The 26,888-nt window shown below is 39.4% G+C and overlaps 3 protein-coding genes across 8 annotated transcripts in view; 1 reads left to right on the top strand and 2 right to left on the bottom strand.

Moving 5' to 3' along the window:
- Window positions 1-2,841, bottom strand: part of EFL1 (elongation factor like GTPase 1) — a 137,064-nt gene extending 134,223 nt beyond the window's left edge. The window contains exons 1-2 of the mRNA XM_084756375.1: window positions 2,707-2,841; window positions 1,681-1,790 (exon numbers count right to left, since the gene is read on the bottom strand). Coding sequence (XP_084612501.1) covers window positions 1,681-1,771 — 91 coding nt within the window. The 5' untranslated portion in view covers window positions 1,772-1,790; window positions 2,707-2,841. The remainder of the gene's footprint in view (window positions 1-1,680; window positions 1,791-2,706) is intronic.
- Window positions 2,828-20,263, top strand: SAXO2 (stabilizer of axonemal microtubules 2). 4 transcript variants are annotated; one of them, XM_084756391.1, is made up of 5 exons: window positions 2,933-2,993; window positions 3,089-3,157; window positions 5,713-5,892; window positions 7,747-7,949; window positions 17,774-20,263. In XM_084756391.1, the coding sequence occupies exons 3-5, from the start codon at window positions 5,870-5,872 to the stop codon at window positions 18,715-18,717; spliced, it is 1,170 nt and encodes a 389-aa protein (XP_084612517.1). In that variant the 5' UTR covers window positions 2,933-2,993; window positions 3,089-3,157; window positions 5,713-5,869; the 3' UTR covers window positions 18,718-20,263. The 4 variants fall into 4 exon arrangements, with proteins under 4 accessions (XP_084612515.1, XP_084612518.1, XP_084612516.1 ...); XM_084756389.1 differs by lacking the exon at window positions 3,089-3,157 and having other exon boundaries at window positions 2,828-2,993; XM_084756390.1 differs by lacking the exon at window positions 3,089-3,157 and having other exon boundaries at window positions 2,901-2,993; window positions 5,696-5,892.
- Window positions 20,264-21,358: 1,095 nt separating this feature from the next.
- Window positions 21,359-26,888, bottom strand: part of ADAMTSL3 (ADAMTS like 3) — a 275,111-nt gene continuing 269,581 nt past the window's right edge. Inside the window, exon 24 of one of the 3 annotated variants that reach the window (XM_084756349.1) lies at window positions 21,359-26,886. In XM_084756349.1, the coding sequence (XP_084612475.1) occupies window positions 26,780-26,886 (107 nt within the window). In that variant the 3' untranslated portion in view covers window positions 21,359-26,779. The remainder of the gene's footprint in view (window positions 26,887-26,888) is intronic. The other 2 variants (XM_084756348.1, XM_084756347.1) reach the window with 2 other exon arrangements.

The following is a 26,888-nucleotide window of genomic DNA, read 5'->3' as shown; positions in this document are numbered from 1 at the left end:
AGAGAAACAAAAAAAAACAAACAAACAAACAAAGGAAAGCCTTTGGCTAGACCTCATTTCCCCCAAACATGTAAACAAGTACACATAATCCTAAAACCCACGGGGTAGGCCAGTTGCTGATATTTTATTTGTATATAGGACTCGGTCTCAGTTGGCTCTTCCTACTAAGTGATCCGTTCTGTTTTTTTACTACCTTCTCTTCAGAGCTCACGGTACTGACTAGCACTGCCAAGCCTCTTTTCTGCCTTTTAACCCACCAAAGCACCTTTACCAGTCTTATCTAATCTACAACTCGAGTACTTTGCCCTTGCTTTACTTCTTCCCGAAAGGCTCCCTACACACCAATAAAGATGTTAATGGCCATTTTCACCATTAAATATTCTTTCTACCCGCTGACAAGAGATTCTTATTACCATCCTTTTACCTGGGCTGTACACTGAAGCTCAAATAGGTAAAATAAGTTAAAAAGAGCTCAGAGTTTAGGATGTCTAACTGCAGAGGTAGAGGACTTAACCCTTTCTTAGAGCCTGCCAGGCATGATGAGCCCTATGAGACAGGATCCAGCCTGTCTTGTCCTCACCTTTAAATGAGCAGCTCTGGCTTCAAAGGAGATTCCAAACGCTGAGCAGTGGCTACTAGAAGAGTTTCTTTTTCTTTTTTGGGGGGAGTGGGGTTTGAGACAGGGTCTCTCTGTGTAGCCTTGGCTGTTCAGGGCTCACTTTGTAGGCCAGGCTGGCCTCGAACTCACAAAGTTCCACCTGCCTCTGCCTCCTGAGGGCTGGGATTAAAGGTGTGCGCCACCACCGCCCGGCATACTAGAAGAGTTTCTAATGGAGAGTGGATTCAGAATGGAACATAATAGCATCAAGACAACGGCTATCCATACCCCACAAACAAGCATCGACACTTTAGTCACACTTGTCTCCTTTTGTGTCTGTTTACCCACTGCCAACTGTACTGCTTGCCCCCACGCGTCACCTACAGCTCCTCCTCAAGGGGCATGTCTGACTTTTTTTTTTTTCTTTTTAAACCCACTCTGGCTACCCAATCCTCCAGTCCTCAAAATTCTCATCTACAGCCAGACATGGTGGTGCACGCCTTTAATCCCAGCACTCGGGAGGCAGAGACAGGTGGATTACTATGAGTTCGAGGCCAGCCTGGTCTACAAAGCAAGTCCTGGACAGCCAAGGCTACACAGAGAAACCCCTTCTCGAAAAAACAAACAAACAAACAAAAATCCCTCTTACCTACTTATTTCATCACGTTGCCCTGATTCATCCCTGAAACCTCCACAGCTGGGCAGGTGGCCTCCTCATAAATGCCTAGCTCCTGGTAAATCTAATAAAACACTGCACACTTAGCAGATGCTCACTTGGGACATGACGAATTAAATAGAATTCATAGGAGATACACTCTACCAAGAACACAGCCATTTTACCGTTTCAAAAACTATTCCATATTTTAACAAAAATTCAAATTTAAAAGCACTGTGTGACATACTGCTCAGAACACAGAACACTAATCACCAGTTGACCCATTTACTTCAAACATTTTACAGCATGCTTCTCTGACAACACACACACACAAACTTCCTAGCAAGCATCACTTTCATCAGTCCAAAGAAACATTTAAGAGACTTGTCTCCTCTGTTAATAAAAAGCCATTTTAGAATAGCCTTACCATGGTCAACATGAGCCAAAACACAGATATTCCTGATGTTGGCAGTGTTCTTCTGAAGTTGAATCATCTTATCAACGCCATTGAGCACCATGGTTACTTATTTCCTGTGACTAAAAATTAAATGCGAATTACAAATGGTAGAAAGTCTAACCGGGGAAGCAAACCAGCACCACAACAAAACACAAATGGACAAACTAAGGTAGACGAAGAGGCTTGTAAACCGCCTCAGATTTCCTCAACTGAGAACCAAACGATGTTTAGCCGTCTATTTCCTTCTGTCCCTGACTGGGTATGTCAGAACATGCCCAAGTTCCACTGCAAAGTCCACACACACACACCGTACACACACACACACACACACACACACACACACACACACACACACCGTCAGTACTTGTGGAGTGTATTGGGAGTTACACACACACACACACACACACACACACACACACACACACACACACACACACAGTCAGTACTTGTGGAGTGTATTGGGAGTTTCCACATCTGTGGCACGATGATTCATGCAGCTGGGAGCAGGGTGCAGAGACGCCCTGCCAAGTGACACCACGCACTCAGGTACCATGGCACAAGACCATATGAAAGGTGAAACACACACACACACACACACACACACACACACACTTCCTTCCCCACTCAAGCCCCTCTGAAAGTCTGTCGTTCTGTCAAGTTCGCTGGCTTTCATTCTTTCACTAGACGTAAGAACCTCGGCCCTGTGACTACCCTAAGTGTCCTTAAAAGTTTTGGATCACGTGCTCACGTGTTTCTGAACACAACAAATGAATGGCACATCTTCCATCCCTCGCTCCCGTTTAAAAAAAAAGAAAAGCAAACCGAGATCTGAACGCCCTTCCTCCGTTCAGCCTCCGGGAGTCGTTGCCTCTGAGAGTCCCGGGTCCTTAGGAGGTGCAGCCGCTCGGGGCCCTGCTCGCCCAGCCCTATCGACACGACCCCTCGAGTCCCCATCACCGTCTGGTTGCCGGCGTCCCTAGCAGGTCCCCCACTCACCGGCTCCACGATGCACCTCACTCACGCTTCTAAGGCTCCCGGAATCGCTCAGGCCGGAAGTCGCGGGCGCCGGGGGGCGGAGCCTGCGGGGCTGCGACCTCTGACCCGCGTGCGTCTAGAACGCCGCCGGAAGCCGCGTCGATCCCGTCACCAAGGGAATCACGCGGTCGCCTTGACGACGGTGGACGCTGTGGCTGCTCTCAAGAGCCCGCTGAAGCCCAGAGAGGGGAGGACGCTGGCGCGGAGAGCATGAGAAACTGGTGTCTGTGTCAGATTTGCACCTGCGGGTAAGAAAGGGCGGGTCGGTGTGGCGTCGGCGGGGCCGCGAGCGCCGCCCACACCTCGCTGCATCCTCTTGCCCTGACTCCCTTGCCTGGGGCAGAACTTTTCTTCCTTGCAGTGCCCCGAGGTTTCCTACCCAAGATTTAAGCTAAAATACAATCCAGGCCAGGTAAGTAGTATGAACAAATATGGCTGGTAAGTAATGGAATCTGGGGAGAGTTTGTGCTCCTACCCACCAGTTCTATCGGTTAATTTAAAAGAACAGTATCCAAGGTCTCTCGTTGGCTGCCCAGGGCTTCCCATCCTCTGAACCTTATTCTTAGTCCTGGCCAGGTAGCATTCTCTCGGGGTCTGTCTGACAGACAAAAATAGCCTAAGCCTTGGATTTGGTCTTTAAATTTTGCCTAACAACCTTCCACCACCAGTAAACACAATCTCTTTCCTCAGCCCTCCTGTTGACCCAGGGATTAGATCACCCTTGCTAAGTAAATATAAGTAATGCCAAGATCTTTGTATTTCTAATCCCCTTCCAAGGCAACCACCTACAGTACATGTGGACTGAAAGCAGTTTCTCTGCGTCTTTCATAATAAGCATTGTTTGTATGTAGGTATAGATGGAGACATCCTGTGTGTAAGAAAAAGGGTATTTTAATCTGAACTTAGAAACCAAGTTGTTTTCACATCCAGTAATCAGGACAGTCATTATATTGGGGCCTCTCCATCTTCAAACAATGTCACTATCCAAAGAGGTGGGGGCATTGCCAATGTAAGAGGCAGCCCCTTTTGGGCTTTGAACCATTACTAATACCTTCTACTGAAATGTCTCTTGCAGAAGCATAGGGTCTTTGCGAGCAGCGCCTCTGCTACTTTCACTTTTAAAATTGACGTACAAGAATCTTTGATAAAATAGGGAGTTACTGTGACATACGTAGCCCCAGTTGGCCAATGGTTTTAAAAATGTGGCTAACTCCACAGGACACTGTCTCAAAACAGGGCAAAGAGTCTTCACCATCAATCCCTCCCCATCCTACTCCATCTTTTTCCTCCTGTCCGTTGGAAGGAAAGATCTCTTTCCTATTTTTGTTGTTGTGGTTATGGTTGTTTTGTTGTTGTTGTTGTTGTTGTTGTTGTTGTTGAAGACTATCTGTCGGATGCATTGGCATCACCTTGGTAGTGAAACCAGACTGGACACACAGGTTCAGAGGGTGCAGCCCAAGGCAGTCAGCTATGTTGGTTGGAGTTCTTGTTCCTAGAACATGAAGCAAGGCTTTTACCTGCTGGTACACCAGGAAGTCGAACGCCTTGGGAATCAGGCCAGGCTATAATCCTTCAAGGGCTGCTGTTAGTCACTTCTACCAGGTAGGTGCCAACTTCCAAAAGCCTTCCAGAAAAGCAAGAGTTCCTTCCAAACATGAACATTTCAGATCCAACCCATAATACCATATTTTCTCTCTCATGAAACTAAAATTCAACTATTTTGATTCCCCCAATATGAGCATCTGATTTCATTGTTTCTACGAGCTGCTTTTTTTTTTCTGCTTTTTCAAAAAGACAGAACAGTTTAACAAACATAAACATCTACAAGCACTGGCAAACTAAAAAGCAGAAAAAACAAATCTTTCTTTTTTTAATTTTATTTAATTAATTTACTCAGATTACATCTCAATTGTTCTCCTCCTCCACCATATGGTCACAACCTATCAAGTCTCATCTTGGTAGCCTGCTTATTCTTTCTCTGAGTGCCACCAGGCCTCCCCACCAAGGGGAAGTGGTGAAATAGGGAGCACCAGAGCTCATGTCCAAGTCAGCCCACGATCTCCACATAACTGTGGAGAACGTCCTGTCCATTGGCTAGATCTGAGTAGGGGTTCAGAGTTTACTGCATGTATTGTCCTTGGTTGGTGCCAAGAAAGAAAAATTTCTTTTAAGGATTGCAACTATTAGGCTAGGAGACTTTTGCTTTTGTAATTTGTCTGCACTTTTATGCCTTATATTTTTCCACAATCTTTGATGTGTTATGCTGTGAAAGCATTGCATTTGTGGACAATTAAGAACAATGACAAATTCCAAAGCTTTGACTTGTATTTTTTTTAATCAATGCAGCTCTATCAGAATATATATGTATATACAATATGTATATATACCTACATGTGCATGCACGCGCATGTGTACACACATATGGACAAACACACTTTGCATTTTCCAATGGCCTCATTTTCTGTGGACATTGCTGAGCCTCTTGGCCCTTCTGACTTTAAAGTTTCTTAGACACATGGAAAAATAAGATAGCTGATCAGGATGCTGCCCTACACCTCCCAGCTCCAATCTCTCTTGTCCTCTGCTATATCCCGTGGCCCACCACCACCACCCAGTGGATGCTGTGCTCTGCCTTCTGTAGCTATACTCTGACCCAAAGTCACATGGCAGTGTCTGTTGTAGATGAACCCTAAGCAGAAAATGTGTCTGCCAGACAACTAGGAAACTCACTTGCTAGCTTTTCTACTTCAGAAGCACAAGAAGTCACTGAACTGCTATGAGCAAAGCCAGTTTCTGCTACATAAGGCTACCATGCAATTTATTTATTATTTTATAAACACCAACACAGAGGGAAAAGCTGTGCTAAAGTTCAGAATTTGTGAATTCATTGGCGATCCTGTTAGCATGCAATAACCAAACAAGATGTTTTTAAGGAAAAATAATGTTTCAGTTTATGTGTTTGTACAGACGGCATCGTTGTCCACATGGAGTCACAAGGGTTTATGAACATTCTGGCGTATCTTGCCCCACAACGGAGTATTTGGAAAAATATCCAAAATATGACGATGTTCTTCCACCTCAGAGTCTTAAGCCAAAGCAAGAACTTCAAGCATACCATGGTAAAATGGAAGGAGTAACCACATTTAAGTAAATATTGAGAGATTATTTCCTTATTTTTTGCCCAACTCTTCTGTCCTTCATAAAGTTTTCTTAGTATTTAAATTTAACTAGCTATTTGATTGAAGTTGAACTAACTTTAAGAAGCAAGAAATTAATTCACAGCTTGAGAAAAGCAAAAAGATAAAAATTAAGTTACTTTAACAAAGAAAAGAAAAAGGAAAACAAAAAGTTCTACTGATTTTTAATTAGCTGAAATATCTCATACTTAGTACTTTTCTCTGTTACCACCATCTAGAAGAAGGCGTCTGCTTCCTTACCTCCCTCTCCTCTCCCTCCTTGTCTCGCCTCCTCTCTCCCTCCCTCTCTTTTCCTCTCCTCTCCTCTTCTTACCTCCCTCTCCCCACCCCCACCCCCACACCTCCTGTTCTACTTTTCTCTGCATCTCTGCATCTCTGATCAGAATCCAATACTTTACCTGACAAAACAGTCTTTTAAGCATGCAGATTTAATCCTATTAACCCTGATTGAAATACTTTAAAATGTCTCTATTGTTTAGTATAGATCTAATTTCTTCCATAATTACTACATGAATTATCAAACCTTGCTTGCTTCGCTAGTTTATTTTTCTCTAGCTAATACTCTCATCAATCTGTAAATATCAACTCAATTTTCCTTTGTAAATGTCATCTCTGGCACGCTACCCTTTTTTATTTAGCTTTTGAGGCCAGTAAACTTCCCTCTTATAACTTCTCAAAATACTTTCCTAGTTATTAGATTTATTTCCATGTTCCATACCAACAGGACATCTATTGTTTTCTCAGCATTCCATTCTTAGAATCAATACCTATTACCTGGAGTAGGTACCCAGCATTCCTAAAAGCAGGAGCTTACAACTCTTACATGATTTATTTATCCTGATCATATTGCCTAGAAAGTAGAAGGGTAATTTATATGTAGTACAAAGAATCATTCTATCCTGCATGTTTCTATAATGTGGAAGAGACTATGTGTGTACTTGTATAAGAGTTTTGATTTTAACAGCATAATTGTAGCTCAAATAGGTGACTGTCGGAATTGACAGTGTGTATCTTTAAAATAACTCTATGATGCACATGATATTATTATCCAATTTCATTTATAAGGAAGCTAGGGTATAGACAGGTTAACTAAGTTATCCAAGGTTATGCAGTTATCAAATGATGGAGCCAAGCTTTGGATTCAGGCAGGCCGATTAGTCCTGAATCTCCAGTTTCCTCCATGCCACAGGACTGTCTCAGCCTCTGCAGTACCACCTCTGCCACAATAATGTTATGTAATGCCCAGGGTGGCTAGCTTACCATTTCATTCCCATCCACGGCCAGGACTTCTGAGAAATCCAGAATCTTAGTAAGGCTCACATCTGTCTCAGCCAGAGTTGGTGATCAATTTGACAATGAACAGGAAGATGTTATAACTTCAATAGGAGGAAACTATGCCTAAGTGCAGTCCATGTAGGTAAATGTGGCTTTTGACAAAGTGGCTACAGGGGTAATCCTGACAAATTTATCAGCTCATCAAATCTTTCTCTTAAGATTTCTTTCTATGTTAGTTTTTTTTTTTTAAATCCACTTTCTTGAGAATTTTACTCACTTAAAATCAAACTGAGAAGCTGTTGTTTCAGATTTTTAAAGCTAGAAATTTTCACATCTTTTCTTATTTGTCATTGGATAGACAACTATTGGATGATCAACTATTACCATTTTAATATCGCCATAGATTGTTCGAGACAAAATTGAAGATTTCCAGTACTGAAATAATCAAAACAGACAAACCAATGAGGCCGTGTTTCACACAAACACACACATACACACACACACATATATATATATATATATATTTCAGGTCAGATTATCGCCCTTATGAAGTAGTCAAGCAGCCTCGCCACATACCGGAAGAATATAAACCCAAACAGGGGGAAATTGATCTGGGTACTACCTACAAGAGAGATTTTAACCCTTACAAAGTACAGCCTGTGGTAAAAGTCCGACCTGTGGAAAGACAGCAAGTTAAAAAAGGAAAGCTGGACACTGTCCCAACTTATAAAGGTAACTTATCATTGTAAAAACAAAGGGGCCCCAAACCTAAAAATGCCAGCTTTGACCTTTACAATCAAATTGCAATCTTCTACTGTCATACTTTGCCACAATGGTTAGAAAAGAGCGATCTTCTCTTTGATCAAAATATTGTTAGCAAATCCCAGTTACACAAACAAAATTACCTCACAGGGAATTAGGAGTCCTAGACTCTTTTCCAGATGTGTCCCCTAAGTTGTCTGTATCTCAAAGCATACTAAAAGCAACGGCTGTCAGGGAACAAGGCATCACAGTTAGTATTATCCTTTTCAGCCTTTCCTATCCTATAATGAATTGAAACTCTGCAGAGACTTTGTTGTCGAAAACATAAAGTAGAAATTGTCCTCTTGATTCATATTCCAGACCAACCTGTAAACTAACAAATTAGTAGATTGATAACCAGAATATTACTTTTATACTCTAAAGCAATGGCTCTCAACCTTCCTAATGCTGCAACTCTCCAATAAATATAGTTCATGTTGAGATGACCACCAACCAAAAAATTATTTTTGCTCCTACTTCAGAACTGTTAAGAGTCATAGTATAAATAGTTTGGGAGATAGAAGTTTGCCAAAGCGGTGGCAACCCACAGACGGAGAACTGCTGCTTGAAAGGCTAGCCTGAAGGATAAACCTCTGATCTATGAGCAGATGATTCTTGATACTGGACTTCAGAATAAAATAAAATAAACATGCCCATCCCCTGACAGACAGTGCCATGTGACAGCAGACCAAGCCTGCTCCTCTAAGCCTTGCTTGCAACAAGAAGGGAGTGAGAGAGTAGTTGCCTACTGTTAGCTCACTCACAGAAGTGAGCGCAGGCAACTGGGTGGCCTCTGGTTTTTTCTTCTTTCACCAAAAATCTACATGATTTTGAATTTTTTAAAGATTTATTCTTGAAAGTCTTTATTTAAAAACAGTCCATCTTGATCTGCACTGTTCTGTTTTCTTTGATTAGTAACATAGTTGCATGTGTAGCTTATATCCTTTCCATTGATTATGTCAAAGACCTTTCTCAAGAGTGGTGGCACATATCATTAAGTAATAGCTAATGACTACTTTTAAAACCTTTACCATCAAACAGGTAAGTCAAGTGCATGGAACCAATATTGCATAATCTATTGGAGAAGTTACGAATAATGTTATTTCTGATTTTGAAAAACTGAGTTAATACATTGCAAGTTAATAAAGACTGAATAGTGAGTATAATCAAATACTGCACAAGCAAATTACTGAGATACTGAAATGCATAAAAAATAATCTTGGCGTTGAAGATAATCAGTGAAAATGACTTTACTTTGGCATTTATACAATCATAGCAATTTTCTTCTGTGTAATATATATTAACAGTAATATTAATATCTCTTGATGCTGTATGCATATATGTAACACAGACAGACACTATTTGTGTTCCAGTTTTACAGGCATGAAACAACAACCTCAACTGTACTTAATTTTGTGACTGTAATTCTGTGTGTATAGTTCTGAATACCTTCCTAAGAGCAGATGTCTATACGGTCTTAGAGTAGAGGACAAAGGGAAGACAGAAATGGAGTATTGAAAAAGAAACACACCCTGCAGTATGATAAGTAGATTTACATTCTGAACACAAGCTTCCATGAAACAAATGTTTCTGTCCTCAGCTTAGAAACTCATTTATATTAAAATGTAGATGCTAAAAGTAAATCACTGTGACTTGATAAGAGTCTTAAGATCTGTGCTGTGTTTACAATTACAGAGAATACAGAGATCTAGATTGGAGAGTCATTGCTGACACTCATAAATTTCATAGCCAATAACTAAGAAAGTAAAAGAAAAAATCTATACACTGAAAACTGTAAAACATGGATGAAATAAGTAGAAAGCTCTCTTGTACCCATGCATTGGGAGCAGTAGTATTGCTAAATGTCTGTAATCCTCAAACAAAGCAGTCTACAAATTGGATGTAATCCCTATCAAAATTCCAGTGACATTTTCTCCAAAATAGCGAAAACAATTCTAAAATTTATAAACACAGCAGAAGACTAATAGTCAAAACAGTTTGGAGAACAAAGTCTGAGGTACAGTGTTGCCTGGTTTCCAATTCTATTTCAAGGCTACCATCATTAGTATGAAAGTAACAAGATAATGGGTACACAGGCCCTTGAACAGAATTAAGGTTCAAAAGGATATATAAGGACATATAGCCAACTAATCTTAAACAAGGGAGCTATGGACACAATTTTAAAACAATACAGTCTCCAATAAATAGTGTTAGAAAAACTGGATAACCTCCATACAAAAATAATAACATTGTATATACCACACAAAAAATTAAAGCAGATGAAAGACTTAAAAAATGTACGACCTGAGATTGTAAAATTCTAAGAAGAAACACTGACATTGGGATTTGATTTATAGAGGATGCCAGAAGCACAGACAACAAAAGCAAAGTACATTCATGGGATTACATAGAACTAAAAAGCTACACAGCAAGAAGTTAAACTGCTACTTATGGATTTACAAAATATTTGCAAGATACTCAGATTCACTCCGATAGGGAAATGCAAATGAAAAACAAGGTCAGATCCACTTCACATCTATTCCGTTGGATAATATCAAAAGATAAATGAGAACCCTTGTTGGTAAGAAAAAAGGAACTTTGTACACCTCTGTATATAAATGTAAATTGGTACAGCTATTACTGGAGCCATCAAGAAATTCCTCAAAAAATTAAAAATGGAACTGCCATATGATCCAGCAGTATCTAATTAGGATTTCTAACTGCAGGAAATGAAGTCACTACCTCAAGTGGATTATATGCATTCATAGGCTGATTCTAGCACTATTCACACTGATATTTTATTCATGGGTGACTAGGTTAAGAAAGGCAAAAGTGAGTGGAACAATTCAGAAACTGTTGTACTTAGCTGGCCGAGGCACATCTACAATCCCAGCAATTAGAAGGCTGATAGAGGATGCCAAGTACATTGTCAGCCTGCCCTGTATTCCTCAAGGCTAGCCTGGGTTAACACAGGGATGACTGGTGTCAAAACAGTATATTTGCTAATATAGTACTTCAGGCTCTCTTAGAAATGTTTCAGGAAGAGAACAGATGTACCAAAGCTAAAGTGCCTAAGATGGTGGAGGAGGGGTGGGTCTTTTCAGTGAAGCTGCTGAGGGCAGGACTCAAGACTCAGAAATGGGGATAAACTCTATAAATGCAGGTTGAAGTCATATGGGCAAAAGCTTTGATTGACAGGTGGGACATTTTATAACTATTATATTTTTTAAAACAAATTTCATGTAGCCCAGGATGGTGTTAACCTTGCTGTGTGATAGGATGCCCTTGAGCTCCTGGTCTACCTGTCTCCATCTCCCAAGTCCTGACATTACAGGTGTGTGTCACCATGCTCAACTACATTGCACATTTTTATAAGGTCTTCTGGGTCATTAGTAGTAGAAAACTGTTGTTTTTATCATAACAACTAAGAAGACAATGTTTTTAAAATTACATATTTTTAATAGTAGACAACCTGTGCAGGAAAAGACCTAAATTTCATAGAGTGCTGACCACCTTATAGATGAGCTGCTAATTCGGTGAGCATATTTGCCAAGTCTAAGTCTAGGCTGAGGATCAAACTTGGCATAGAGAGAGCCAGTTCACTATGGGAAAAGTAAAACAAGGAGCCGCTTGATATGTGGCTGACCCAGGTTGTAATCTACAAAGATCCCATATGCATGGCTGATTTTCTTGTGAAACTTGCACTGCTTGATGGACATGATGAGCTGAGAGACTGAGCCAAAAAATTCCAAGAACCTTATTTGGGAGTAGATGCTTAGTAGATAAAGCCGCATTAGAATGAAGAATTTACTACAAATATCTAAGTCGTGTCCTCCAGACATTTAGACACAGAGCATGACTCTGTCCACCTCACTCAATTCCTAATTGGACTGAGGGGATATGCCCCACACTCTATCTGCCAAATATCTGAAGGGATAAAATTTTTCCTACCAAAAAAGGATTTAGTTTCTGTTATTCCTTTATACACAACATCTAGTAAATAGTAAAACATTGTAAGACCTATGGAAAAACTCATGAACTATCTGAAGAGATAAACACAAAAAACTACCAAAATTTGTGGTAGAATCATAGATTTAAGTTCCAAATAGATAAACCCAAAGGACACTGCCTGTAGGCAAATGTCAGTTTAAAAAGGTAAAGAATTCTGTTTTGGGTATTTTGTTTCTTTGGGGTTGTTTCTTTGTTTGTTTTCCAGGCAGGGTTTCTCTGTAACAACCCTGGCTGTCCTGGACTCTCTTTGTAGAACAAGCTGGTCTCTGAACTCGGAGATCTGCCCATCTCTGCCTCCTGAGTGCTAGGATTAAAGGTGTGCACCACCACGCCTGGCTGGTAAAGAATTCTTAAAGGTGATGGAAGACTATGGAAAAAATCTCTGGAAAGAGATGTAAGCCAGACTTTATTTTGGACCCCAATGGAATAGGGATCTGGGAGCTTACAACCCTAAATAGCATGTCTGTGTCAAACCCTTGCCCTCGCATTTCAGGGATTGATTTAGAAGAGGAGGCAGGAAGATTTTAAGAGCCAAAAGTGATTGACAGCAATTCCAGACACAACAGGGCTAATGCACTTATGAACTCACAGAGGCTGTGACAGCATGCACAAGACCTGTGCAGATCCAAGCCAACAAGTCCACGTGTAGAAAGCAGAAGAAGGCACAAAGATCTCTAACTAAGAAGTTATTTGCAGTTGCTACTTGCTTGGAAATACCAATTTTACCCAACTGAGTGATGCGGGTTGTATCAGCCACACTCGAGGCAGGACTCATGCTCAGGGGTGGTTGATCAGTGTTAGTTTTGTGTTTTCCTGTGTATGTGTGTGTGTGTGTGTGTGTGTGTGTGCGCGCGCGCGCGCACGCGCGTGTGGTCTGTTACAGCTTGGTAGGGTTTGCACTTTTTTAATAGAACATGAAGCTGGATGGGTGAGGAGGATCTGGGAAGCCTTGGCGGAGAGAAAAATAATACAAAGAAATGAAAGCAACCTGTAGAAATGTTTTAAACATCACTAGAAAGATATTTAAAACTGGACGGTGGTGGCGCACACCTTTAATCCCAGCACTCGAGAGGCAGAGGCAGGAGGATCCCTGTGAGTCTGAGGCCAGCCTAGCAAAGCTACATAGAGAAGCCCTGTCTCAAAAAACAAAACAAAAATTTAAACATACTAAATCTCAAAATGTTATAGCTAGTGAAACAGTCTTCAAATACTTGATACAGATTCTTTAAAACAAAAATTGAGATATTCCACTAGCAGCAGAGCAGGACTACAGAACAGTAAAAGACTGTGTCATAGTTGAAGGAAAATGATTCAGATAGATGCGTGGGATTCAGGAATGGATAAAGTAAAATGCCCAAATAGAAAATATGTAGGTAAAGTTAATATTGATTTCATAAAGTCATGGTATGTTTTCAAACAAAGGATTGAAATATGTTAGAACAGTGGTGTTAAGGAAGCTGTTATTCTGGAAATGTTCAAAACATATTCCCGAATGAGTGAAAGTAAGTGGTTTTAATGGAAAAATGCAGAAAGGCTTATCAAAATTCTAATAATATGGTTTAATAAAAACTATACTAATTCAAAAGTATAGAAATAGTAGTATGAGATGGGAAAGAACATATGAGAGAAAGCAAGTAATGATATACTCAGCTGTCTTTGAAAAACATAATTTACTAAAATTAGCTCAAGAAATACACTTCAAGTAGATATTTGTTAGATACACTAAATATGTAGAATTAAAGGTATAATTTAAAATGATAAAGATGACCTAGAATTTCCAACTTCTGAGTAAGATGCCAAAAAACTGAAGAGAGTGTCTCAACCAAAGAGGGAAAAGCTAGGTACACAATGTAGAGAATCAACAGTGTCCATGAATCCTTTAGAAAGCTGAGGTCACAATCTACTAACAGAACAGAAGCATGAGTGCCACCGGAGAGACATCAGTGCAAGGTGAGTGTGTAGCTTGGTAACAAGAGAAAGGAGGTAAGAAGCAAACAAAACTTTTAAACATGAAAGGAGGAGATGTCCCTGGGACTAAGCACTAGAGAGCTACTGTAAAGGGATAGGAACATCTGCCCCCCGCAAAGCTCTGCCTCTGTGGCTCAGGGTGGACAGAGCTCAAGACAAGCAACAGATAGTCCTCCCTGTCCACACAGCAATACACCGCACTTTCGGCTAAGTAACATCAATCTACTTTTGAGAAAGGGCAGGATATGGAGATACACATTTCCTGAAGTAAAAATATAAAGACGGAACAGCTAATGAGAAACTTCCCAGCAAATCAGTCTTCAACCTAAACACATAATACCAAAGGCATGTGAAGCTGCTGGTCCGCTGAAGGTAAGCATAAAAACAAAGAGACCCAAACTTAATTATGGGTTGGACCAAACATACACCCAATAAAGCTCTGGAAAATGAATGTAGATTCATTTCTGAATATAAGTATTATTGATATAAGTATCTACCGTGCATATGATGTCTAGTTTTCAAATTATAAAAAGGAAGGAAAGTGAGAAGAGAAGGGGAGAATACCTTGTCATGAGACCAAGGGAAAGCTCAACCAGAAAGGAACCAGATTCTGGATCAGTTAAAGAATCAAAAAGTTATGACTGATGGTCAGAAATATAAATGGAAAAATTAACCAAGAGATAGAAGATACAAAAGGAAAAATGTGATAACTACAAGAAATAACAGAGATGACAAAGCCTTGCATAGGTGGTTGAATAGATAAGAGTTCACTTGGGGAGGAGCCATGGACTTCAGAGAAGTTAGTATAAACCAAATGTATGGAGGGGAAAGCAGCACAAAGCTTTAGAGCACTTTGAGTGGGCCTAACAAATGTGTTTGGGACACCAGAAGTTGGGAAAGAAAACAGAATTACCTGAAGATTTAACAGAAAATGTTTTCCAAAAATAATGAATTATATGAAAATATGGACCCGGAAAGCTTTTAAAACCCAAGCAGGTTTCATTTGTAATCTAAAAAGTATGTAGAAATACACAGACTGCTTAATGTGAAAGATACTATAAACCCAAATATGGCGGCACATACCTCTAACCCTGGTACTTAGCAAGTAGATGCAGAAGGCTCAGAAAGTAAGCACAGCCAAGGCTACACAGAGAGAAACCCTGTTTAGAAAAACAAGAACAAACAAAAAGTACAAAGTAGAAGAGGTAGGAATTGGAAATGTGCTGTACCTTAGCTGTTACTCCTCAGTCATGTGCACTGTAACAAGTCAGTCAGCAGTAGAATGCTTTTACAACCACAGTCCACTAAGGTGATACCCACTAGTGAGGTCATAGATGCTTTGGAACACTGATGTTCCCATAGTGAAAGAACTGTAAAGATGCGTCTCTCAGTATGTCCCCATCTTTGTGGTGCAAAACTCCATGTGTAAATCAGAACAATATTACTCAGAAGTGGATTGTGACTTGTTAAAAATGTATACTGTAAACTTTAAAGCAAGAGTAAGCAAACTGGCCTGTAGGCCAAGTCAGCCCTCCGTTTGTGAATAGAGCGACACACCCATTCCTTTCCATACACCTATTGCGGCATTCCTACCACACTGATAGAATTGAGCAGCTGCAATAGGCACTATACGTTTAGAGACTTGTGTTTACGCTTCACAGCCTAAGATATTTGCTATGTAGCTATTGCAGGAAAACACTTGCCAACACCTGCTCTGTGATAATCCTGTGACTGAGATTAGAAACTTAAAAAGAATTAATATGTATACTGCTTCATACTATCAACACTTCTCTCTCCCCGTCCATTTTCTTGTTTCCTTTTAGAAAGCTCAGGTTACTCTAGTATTGGGAAATACTTTTTTCTATTTATTCACTTATTCACCTAAAATAAATGTTTTTTTCTTGTCACTTTGGCAGAAAAGACATTCCCAGTATGACTATTTGAAACTATAAACCTTTATTAACATCTCTGATTTCCTTTTAGTTCCCGGAAAATAGTGCTATAATTTTACACTGTAGTTTCTAAAGTTCAGATATTCCTTTATGGTAGCTCAAGAAAAAGATTCATGTGAATTGTAAGTGGCAAGTTGTCAGGTACAGAGGGAGCTGGAGGGGAGTGCTCTGGCTAATAGGTACATGATTTCACTCAGAACATCATTGCTTCCTTCACACATCTGCTGTCGTTGCTATCCTCCAGACTGGCCTTCTCCAGTTGTTTCTATACAAGTCGGTAGGAATATGGCTTCTGTCTGCCATCAGTCTGAACACTACCTCATGCTATTCTATTACGTTCTTCCATCTGGTTTTTGATTTTCAACCTTAGGGTCACAAGACTGGTCTAGTGCTTTTCTTTCTACGTGGCTTCATAAGATTCTGGTAATTTAAAGCTTGTCTGTTTTTTGGCTGGGTTTCCACTCTCACTAAGCATCAGTAGCTTAATCACTTAGTCTAAAACTCAGCAGGAATATCTATGAAGGAGGAACTATTTTTTTTTTTACACTTGGTAGCCACAGTAAATATGCAAGGTTTAACTAGTCCAATATTCATTCTCTAGACATTGGTTCATTTTATTGTCTTACATTATACATAAAAAGCTTGTCTTTATAAATTAATTTTTGATATTTAAAAATGCTTTCAGGGATGCAGTAAATTTTACATTTCTCAGATAACTACATTGTCTAGTATGAAAAATACTTGCCATTTATAATTTATTTTTGGTATTTTAAAATACTTTTGTGGGGTAAGGTAAATTTTACCATATTGCTCAGCTTACTACTTTTCTATCTAGAAATAGACAATCTATTTCTAAAGTAAAGAAGCCTTCACTGAAATATAAACACTTCAGTTTTTCATCTGTGGTTTAAGTAAGCTGTAGATATTGAACTTCTAACTCTCAGATCTTAGCTTCTAATTCTCAGATCTTCACTTCTAAATTGCACATACAGGTTTTCTTGGTTTGTTTGTTTGTTTTGCTTTGTTTGTTTTTTATATTTTTGAGACAGTGTAGCCCTGGCTGTCTTGGACTTGCTTTATAGACCAGGTTAGCCTCTGCCTCTCAGAGTACTGGGATTACAGGAATGAGCCACTGCTCCAGGTGCACATACAGTTTTGAACACACTCAGTTTGGGCTCCTGGTCTGTATCTCCTGGATACGCCTTAAACCCCAATAATCTATGGAATCTTTATCTTTGACCAGAATAGCACTGAAATGTGAAAATTCTCCTTCAAATTGAGCAACTGGTGTGTGTAGGATATTTTAATTTTTATTTTAAAGATTCTGAAGGCCATTCCTGTAAGTTATAAGATAATTAAAAAGTTGATCAGTTGACTAGTAAATGTTTTTGGTCTTGGCGAACTTGTGTAGCTCATAAGATACATAATGAAGGCACTGACTTCTTCCTCTTTGAAGCGTCTTACTTTAAGCCCTTAATAAATTTTATAGTTGATATTAGCATTTTTGTGAGTTACAGTGACAACCCTAACCAGTACATTTTATACTGTCTTCACCCACAACATAGTCTACTTAGCTTTCTATCCACAGTCAAGCTCACGTGTACCAATATGCCCTTGTATGTAATCAAACAAATCTGAAAGTAAAAAATGATGGGAAAAAAACAAAAAGAAAAAATATGGGGAAAACTTCATACTTAATGTTAGTGTTTGTGAATCTAAAAGAAATCAGAGTATGGTTGGCAATGAGAGAAATTAATCAGTATTCTTCAAAGATAGTTATTTCCCTCAGTATTTAAAAGTGTTTTGTTTGTTCTAATTTTCAAGATGATTATAGATCTTGGGCTATTCAGAAATGTGAACTGTGCAAACCAGAGCAAGCTTACCATCCCCCAGATGTGAAATTTGGAAATTCAACTACCTTTCAGGATGACTACGTTCCCCGGGAGATAAGGCCTAGGCACAGCTTTAAGCCCTGCTCTGTGGTCAAGTGTTCTGTCCCCCCTTTTAATGGTGATACAAGTCATCGTCGAGATTTTGTACCTCATCAGCTAGAAGTCAAGTTTGCAAGGCCAAAAGAAGTGTATAAGCCAACTGACCAGCCTTTCGAGGATCTCACCACTCACCGGAATGACTTCCAGGGTCTTACTGGGGAAACTGCAAAAATCTGCAGACCTGCCTATACCAGGGTGACCCAAAGCGCTCAGTTCAAAGGAAGCACTGAATTCCGTGACAGCTTCCAACCATGGGAAATCCCACCACCCGAAGTCAAGAAGGTAGCAGAGTATGTGCCCCCTTCAGGAAACATGCAGTTAAACAGCACCAGCCACCTCGACTATGTTCCCTATCAGACCAGCCGCGTTGTTGCCATTAGGCCAGTTTCTCACAGAAGGAAAAGCAATTTTCCTTTCCAAGGAAAAAGCACCATGAAGGAAGATTTTCCAGCGTGGGAAAGTTGTCGTCAAGGACTTATTAAGCAGCAGCAACAGATTCCCAACCCATCTGGAAAATTTGATGGTTTGAGCACTTTCAGATCTCACTTTGTGCCACATGAATTGATTCCAACAGAGAGCTGCAGGCCTTTAAATGCTGCTCCTAAGAGTTTGGCTCCACTTGATGATGTCACCATGTATTCTATACAATACACACCCAAGAAACAGGAAATCTGCCCAGCTAGTTATCCTTCTCCACCAGGTTACATATTTGAAAACACAAATTCCCAAGGACATAAATTCTTTCGCAAAATTATTCCTGCAGTGAAGGCTGTTTAGTAATCAAATAATGTTTAAAAGAAAGCTAATGAATAGTTGGTTTTTAAAAGAGAAACCCAAACTTTTATAGTGAAATATATTATGAGCTATACCGCATTATTTTTGAACAAGTTGCAACATATATATCAGAATTCCCAAATCTATTTTGTACTAATTTTTTAACCAAGAATGCTCTCTGTTACTTTGTTTCACTTTTTGAACTAGGGTCTTCCCATTTAGCACAGGCTAGCCTGAAACGTGCAGTCCACCTGTATCAGTCGTCTGATCCAAGAACGTTCTTTAACAGGCATTTCTGAAGCCTAAATGATGTGCATACTCATCTACATGTGCTGTCTCATGGTTTGTCCTCAGACTTGTCATTTTATAGGTATGCACACAGTTGCCCTCAGTGTCACTTCTCAAGTACATTGGGACTGGCTAGAACAAAATTGAAGATGAAATATGGATTACTCTTCTGAAAAAATCCAGGATTTACTCATTCATTAATTTATTCATTCATTCACCTTCAACACATCTACAGAGCATTGAACAAATCAGGTTTTTGTTGATGTCAGAGACTACTTCTGTGTTCCTTGCCCTGTTCAAGATAGCAAGAGACATTGTGGTTTAAAGACAAGTCATATAGTCTGGGAATCAAAGGACTAGAATTCAAGTGCTATAATCTTCAGCTTCTGTTTGTGCCACTGTAAGCAACCGGTTCATACACATAGCTCTGTGGTTCATCTGTAAAAGAATATTGGTTCTGCCTACCTCATAAAAGTTTGTTGGGAGCAGCAAATCATATAATACATTTTAATGCACAAAGTACAGATCTAAGGAACTATTAACAAACCCTCAGATACTTTTTGAACCTTTTCCTTTCCAAATAAAGAAAGCTACAAACTTAATACACGGTGCCTGGTCTCCATACAGCAAGGACTATAAAAATAGCCTAATTTGCTGTGAGTTTATGAATATGCAGAAGGCATCTGCCTACTGTAGCTTCATAAGGACCCTATAAATTATGGCAGAGAATAGAAAACTTAGATTAAATACTTTGATATAAATGGCTGGAAAATATTTGCTGGAACAGTTTCAGGAAAGACTTCCAACTCTGACAAAATCTTCAGAATAAACCCAGGTACCTGAGCATCCAGTGGCATCCAGTGGCCACATCCAAGATTACTGTTCATTGGTAGAGACCATAGCTACCTTGTTCATGACTCAAAGTATAAAGATAAGTGTGGAGAAAGAAAGGGAAGAGACACCAGTAAGGACATGGAATAACATACCACACTTAAAAATGCTGAAAGTTTTTAGTGAACTTAAATCAAGTGTTTTAATAAATGATTATGTGTAGAAAGTAAGATGACCTTAATATAAATTAATTATAATATTTCTATAGTTGCTTAAGAATATGTAATAAGGATGAACTAATAATATTTTATGAAATATTTTAACCAATTGGAAGTGATTCTCCATATTTGCATTTATTATAAAATATAACAACTTAAAAATTATGTTTCTATGTGTAATCCACTTAATAAAATTTGTTGATTTTCATGAAGTCATTTCTGTATCATCTTATTTGAGATAGAACTTCTAAAAAATTCCTATCTAGATTTACCTATAAATAATTAGATATCCACTATTTTAAAATGAAAATACTATTATAAAAATCAAAATTTTAAATTGGGTAATATTACCCCATTCTCATCATCGTGGCTCATGTTCCAATGTTCAATATTCAAATCCCCCTGTCATTTGATGGGATTGGTCTGCTCTCTGAACAGAGGTCACCCTTAAGACATTTACTGGCATTTTCTGAAGCAGCCTTCCTTAGGCTAAGAACACATGGCACATTGTCTGTCTCACTGTAACCTTACATAATAGATGTGAAACCTGAGATTGGAACAGAGCACAGCATAAGACACTCAGCTGAAAGTTCAGGAACATCTCTCTTTAGACTGAGCTGAATTTTGAAAGATAAATAGGAAGAATCATTAATCAAGATAATGCCCACAGATGTGCCTACAGGCCAGTCGGATGGAGGGATGTCCCGCACTGAGAGTCCCTCTTCCTCCATGACTCTAGCTTGTGTCACGCTGATTTTAAAAAAATCTAACCACAAAATTTTTGTCTTATTGGTTTTCTTCCTTTCTTTTTCTTTTTTGCTTATCTGTTTTGATTTTGTTGTTGTTGTTTTTCCTACTTTTTTTTTTTGAGAGAGAGAGAAGGGGGAAGGGAGAACATGAACATAAAGTTGAGGGAATAGTGAGGTGGGGAGGGATTGGGGACAGGGAAAGAATATGATCAAAATACAATATATAGGATTAAAAAAAAACTAAACAGTGAAATTGAACCCTTGTCAACTTGACACATAAATGCATGACTATTAAACCATAACCTATCCCTTCTTGTTTATTCCCAAGATCTCGTGTTCATATCACATATAAAGCATAGTACAAATTTAAACATCTCACAGTCTTTAAAATTCAAACAGTCTCTTTAAAATATTCGGCATCTCTTTAAAAATCCAAAGTCTCTCAACTGTTGCCTCCTGTAAAACAAAAGTCATAGACTTTTTATTCCAAGACGCACAGTTACAATAAAGCAGAATCAACATCTATCAGTATAAATAGCTCCGTGCCCAGTGTCTTGGACTCCTCACTCATGGCCTTTTGAGCACCAAACTTCTCCATCTCTATCATCTGTACCACACCCAGCTTGTCTCATTGGATCAGGCCAGCTCCACCCCACACTTGCTTATATCCTTGATTATACCTGGGTTTTTCTTCTCCAATATGCTGGGCTTTCACTTTCACCAGTGGCCTCCAAGCCTGCCTCATGATGCAAAGCCTTAACCTTTCTCCTGGAATCCTTTAATTCTGGAGCTTCCACTACTCAGGAGACGGCAACTTGGCCAATGTGTTCTGGGCTTTCACAGGGCCTAGGCTGTTCTCCATGACCCCTGCAGTCTTGCAGCTTCTATGTAACCCAAATAACACAACATGGGAACATTCTTACCAAGTTGAGCTGCCAGCTTGAGATGCAGCCTTGGACATCTGTGGACCACAGCTTCTTGTGCTGACTCTAAGAGAACAATTTGAAGATTTTACCTCAGTGATGCTGGTCTCTTATTAATCAAAACTGAATCTTAGTTTACCTGACCCAGAATCTACAGATCTGTAATTCAAATATATTATGCCAATAGTCCTGACTGTCTTTACTTCCCTCTGAAACTTCACAAGCCAGGACTCATCACCTGCTCAATCTCCCACAGACTGGCTCATTAAGCTTTAAACTACTCAGTGGCTTTTCTATCCCAGAGTTGAAACACATAGCCAGGTCTGTCACATCAATACCATATGGTTTGAATACCAATTTATTTTCTGGTTTGTCTTCTGTTGTCCAAAAGAAAATTGAGGAGAAGGGGGTTTATTTCATGTTACAGCTTATAGTTCATCATAAAGGGAAGTTTACAGAAATTCAAGGCAGGAAGCTTAAGGAAGGAATAAAAGCAAAGGCTGTGGAAGAACACTGCCTACTGGTTTGCTCTCCATGAAAGAGAGAGAGAGAGAGAGAGAGAGAGAGAGAGAGAGAGAGAGAGAGAGAGAGGAGAGAGGAGAGAGACCCACACACAATTTTTTAGTACCTGTTTGAGATGTTGCAAACATAAGAGTTTCCAGACTGCTATCAAAAAAGGGTGTGCTGGGTTTCCCACTGCTCTCATTGTTGTGTAGATCCTCAGAGTTTTGTCCCCTCTTTCTTTTGTCAATTTTATTTAATACATTAAAAACAGATTTAAATAAAATATAAAGTTCATTTCTGTGGCAAAAAAAAGACTAAAACAATCACCTGATCAGACAACATATCCTGAGAAAGCATTTATCCAATTCAACAGTTATTATAAGACTTTAAGTAATTAACAATAGAGGAAAAATTCTTCAGCTGCATAGACTGTACACAAGAACCTTTTAGTTAATACCATGCCTAGTGATGAAAAACTTGGAGCATTCCCATTGGACTAGGATCAAGGCCAGAATTCCTCCCCACACCCATTTCTAACAGACTAGAGGTCTAGGTTGATGCAGCAAAGCACAAAAAGTGGCCAGAAGTACACAGAATAGGAAGTAATAAAACTTTGTTCACTCATGACAATAATTTATGTCTAACAATTCCCCCAAACTAAACAACAATTTCTAGAAAGAAAGTAATTATAATGTTGCCTGTATGACATACAAAAGCCATTTACTAGGTTATGAATGGAGTTTTGCAGTAGAGCACTTGCCTGGCTCTGAGTTCAACCCCCAGTACTTCTCTTTACCTGCTTCTCTGGTTCCTGAATTCCAGACCCAGGATGGCTCCTCTGAATAAATTAATTAAAAAACAGTATTTACATTATAATAATTCAAAATTATGAAATATAAATTGAACAAAATGTTTTCAATATCTATGTGAGAAAGCCTATAAATCTCTGATAAAACAACACTTGAGATATTCTCTATTAATTAACTGGAGAGCCCGATATTATCAAAATGACCATTTTCAACTTAAGCTGTAGTTTCAATATAATCTCCATCAAAATCTTAGTGAGTTACTTTATGAATTGTAGGAGATACTAAGTCCAGGTGCTCACGGATAAGCATTAGGGAAACCAGGAATGTTAAGCATGCGGGGCTGTCTCTGGGAGAGGATGTGGTTAATACCCTGGTGACCCCTATGCTATCTGTATGGCCAGCCCACACCTGGCTCCCCAAGACTCCTATGTTTATTTCGGTCAATCTGTAGTTTATCCTCCCCAGATCCTTATCTTGAGCATTGCTTATTTTGAGCCTGCTTTCTGAGTCAATCTATAGACCCATCTTTATGGGAACTGTCTTATGTACTTTACAATGGGAGTAGATGTGATTTATAGCCTGGTGACCTTTGCACTGCCTGTATTTCTGGGACCCCACCAGATTCTTCCCCAGTCCTTTAACATGTCATGTGCACTCAATCTAGAGAACTCCTCTTTATGGAAGAGGTTACAAGTATTTTACAAAGAGTCTCGATGTAATCATGTCTTAAGCTTTGTTGTACAATGGTTTTTGAGTCAATTACCACCAGGGAATTTTTTTTCCAAATTGTAATGTGCTTAAATATGCCTGAAATGAATGATCTAACGTCAGACTCTTTAAGTTTGAACCAACATCTGCTACTGAGTTGTGTTGAACTAGACTTCCTTCTTGCCTCACATGGATTGGATCAACACTGCTGACTATGGTGTTTGCAGAGAACTCCTACAATGGACACCAAAACATGATTTGAATATAACTATGGAGAAGCCAAAAACCCTTAACTGTCAAAACAGCACTGAGGAAGAAGAACAAAGTTAAAGTTGGTGGACTGGCAGTAACCAACCTAAAGCCTTACCAAAATGACAACAACCAGTGTTGCATAGATAAAAGAACAGACAATAGATCCATGGAATACAGAACTTGGGCATAGGCCCACACAAATAAAAACAAGTCATCTCTGAAAATGATCAGAAGTAGTATTTGGGAAAGAATGCCTGGGCAAGAAACAAAGCTAGACACACAGAGAACAGGCATCTTTCACAAAATTAAGGTGGGGAAGAGATAAAGAGTTAGAGAGGGTGGAGATCTTAGGATAAGAAATTTGACACATGTTCTACATTCGCCAAGGCCCATAAAATGTGCTGCACCAAATACAAATCCAGTTATGATGTATCTAATAGACCCAGGAGTTATAGCAAATTCAGAAATGTAGAGAGGACATTGCTAGCAGAGGAGGAGGTTTGCAATGTTTTGAGACAAGGCATGTACTCAAATTACTGTAAGCCTAAAATAAGTCTTTCAAAATTATAAAGGGGAATTGGTATACCCTGCTCTCTATGGATGTAGCACCTACTTCTACACCTGTTATCCATCCCAAGCTTCTAATGATTTTGCTATTGCCATTTTTAAAAGGATGATTCACAAAGACATAAAGGACTGAGACGTGGAATCAGTGAATTTCTGTGATCACTCACTCTTATAATGCATACAGAGGACTATCTGGGATATCAACCTCACTAAGGGAGCTACTGGACTAACAAGGGACAGGCAAGGGGACAGCCCAACTTCTAACAAAAGCACAACACAGAGAAGTCACTAAAGATGCCATTGGGAACTAAAAGTAAATTTATTTTTGAATTAAGGTCAAAGGGAAACATCTCTTGTGTTAAAAAAAAAAAACAGTAGTAAAATACAGTACACAGGAATGCCATTTGAATGTTAACAAGATGAAAGTACATTAGCAACTGAAAATTGGTTCTCTTAACCTTAAATACAAAGGTGAAGCAGTTTAATAAGTAATTTTGTTAGTATGAAAAATATATGTCCCATGTCTTTATTACAAACTGTACAAAATAAAATATTGCACCTTTGAGTCATATAATAAATATATACAGAGTATTTTACAAGGGATCTTTCTTTTAACTTAATAATTTCAACAATCAAGTGTGATTGATGACTAACAACTCAAGGGCTGGTGTGCTCTTTCCTTTCCCCTGTCTCTTCCAGACCACCAAACCCTCTACCTACAGTAGCGTTCATCCCAGTGTTGGTGAGGCCGAAGTTGGAATGGGAGAGAGACCTGTGCTTAGAAGATGGCAAAGAGGCTCAGTAAGCTCCTCTAGAGACAAACACAAAGCCACAATGTGTTGTTCACATGTTGGTCAGGAGGTAGGTCCAACACAACCTGCCTCAGGAAAGGTTGCATGCCAGGAGACTGGGCACTATTTGTGCAAGCAACCCAGATACCGAGTAAAGAAGCAGTACCACTGATTTGGGGTTGAGTAGCATCTAAAGCCATAACTGGTAAAACATCATAGAAAGGTCCCCATAGTTGAATCAGTTGGAGGAGTTAAAATTGAATTCTAGCCTGAACCTTCCTCAGCAGCAAAATTTACTGCAATGTCACAAACACCAACACTGGCCTGAGAGACCAACCCCATCTTAAACTGGCCCTAACCTTAGAATTGGCCCTGGTCTTAACCATAATGCAACTTCCTTTCTCACCTAACTGAGTCCTAGTGCTAGTCCAAGATGAATTCAGCCCTTCTTCCCCAACACACAACCCAAGTCCCAGCTCTAGCTCTTAACCCCAATGGTTATTTCTACCCTGATCTTAAGTGACCTTATTTTTATTGACAAAATCAGTTGAAATTAAGATAGTCATATACCATAAACAATTTTTTCAACTATCATGTATCTTATTTATGTTACTTTCTTATAAACTTTCCAGAATAAAAATCCTCAGGAATATTGTATGCATAAATTACATCTAATAAGGCTTTGATCTCTGTGTGCAAGAGAATATGCTTAGAAAAAGTTTCATTCACAGCTCTTAAGAGAAAGCTTTGAATATACTTCAAATCAAATCAGTAGAAAAAAGTCAGCTTTTCCTCTTCTTTGATTTTCAAGATGCCTCATTGGGTCACAGATTTCTGCAGTTATGAAAATGGCAGCCATGTTTACTGTGTTTTCTTCCATAGATGCTTTAAGAGGGAAGACAAGATGTCATTTGTGTCGAATCCTTGGCTCCGTTGGTATTATAAGTTGTCCAGGGAGATTGCCTCCACATAATAAACACAAGGATCTATAAAAATTCCATTGATACCAACATCTGAACAGTTACTGACCAGAGCTTTAAGATGTAAAGATTGCACAAATGTGCCGAAACTCTACAACTTGAGAGACATCCTCAGTTACAGCGTCTTTGGGATGGACCACTTGTTGCAAAGGTCTACAAATCACAGTAGGTGATAGTGTGCTCATGGTGAGGTCCCAACACCAAAGGCATGGCTGCTGATGCATTTATGTTCATCCTAGAATACATCAGGAATTAAAAACCAACCGCTGGAAAAGGTAAGGTTACAAAATTGTAGCAGGCACTGTTTCTGCATCACCCCCTGCTTGACTGTAGACTTTAGAGACTCCAGGAAGTATGTGGCTTTGAACCAGGGGTCTGGGGGGAAGAGCCTCTAGAGTTTTCCTTTCTCACCACAGCAGCGCAGCGTGACAACCTTGCCAAAGCTTTATCCTTCTTGGCATGCCTGGCAGCACCTTTGTTTGTAGAGGGCCAGAGAGCACAGGTTAAGGTGCTTTACGAACATACAGTAGTGAGTTGTGTCTGTGCAGTTTCCT

Source organism: Acomys minous (assembly GCF_964271855.1).
Source record: "Acomys minous genome assembly, chromosome: 2".
NCBI lineage: Eukaryota > Metazoa > Chordata > Mammalia > Rodentia > Muridae > Acomys > Acomys minous.
Note: the sequence above shows the minus strand (reverse complement) of the source record. Positions and strands in the feature narration are given on the sequence as shown.

What these genes read in the sequence shown, in the direction of transcription:
- SAXO2 (XM_084756389.1), top strand. Translation starts at nt 2,956, where the DNA reads ATGAGAAACTGGTGTCTGTGTCAGATTTGCACCTGCGG. An exon ending in TGTCAGATTTGCACCTGCGG is followed by an intron (nt 2,994 to 5,712) that starts GTAAGAAAGGGC and finishes GTGTTTGTACAG; the next exon opens with ACGGCATCGTTGTCCACATG. An exon ending in GAAGGAGTAACCACATTTAA is followed by an intron (nt 5,893 to 7,746) that starts GTAAATATTGAG and finishes TATATATTTCAG; the next exon opens with GTCAGATTATCGCCCTTATG.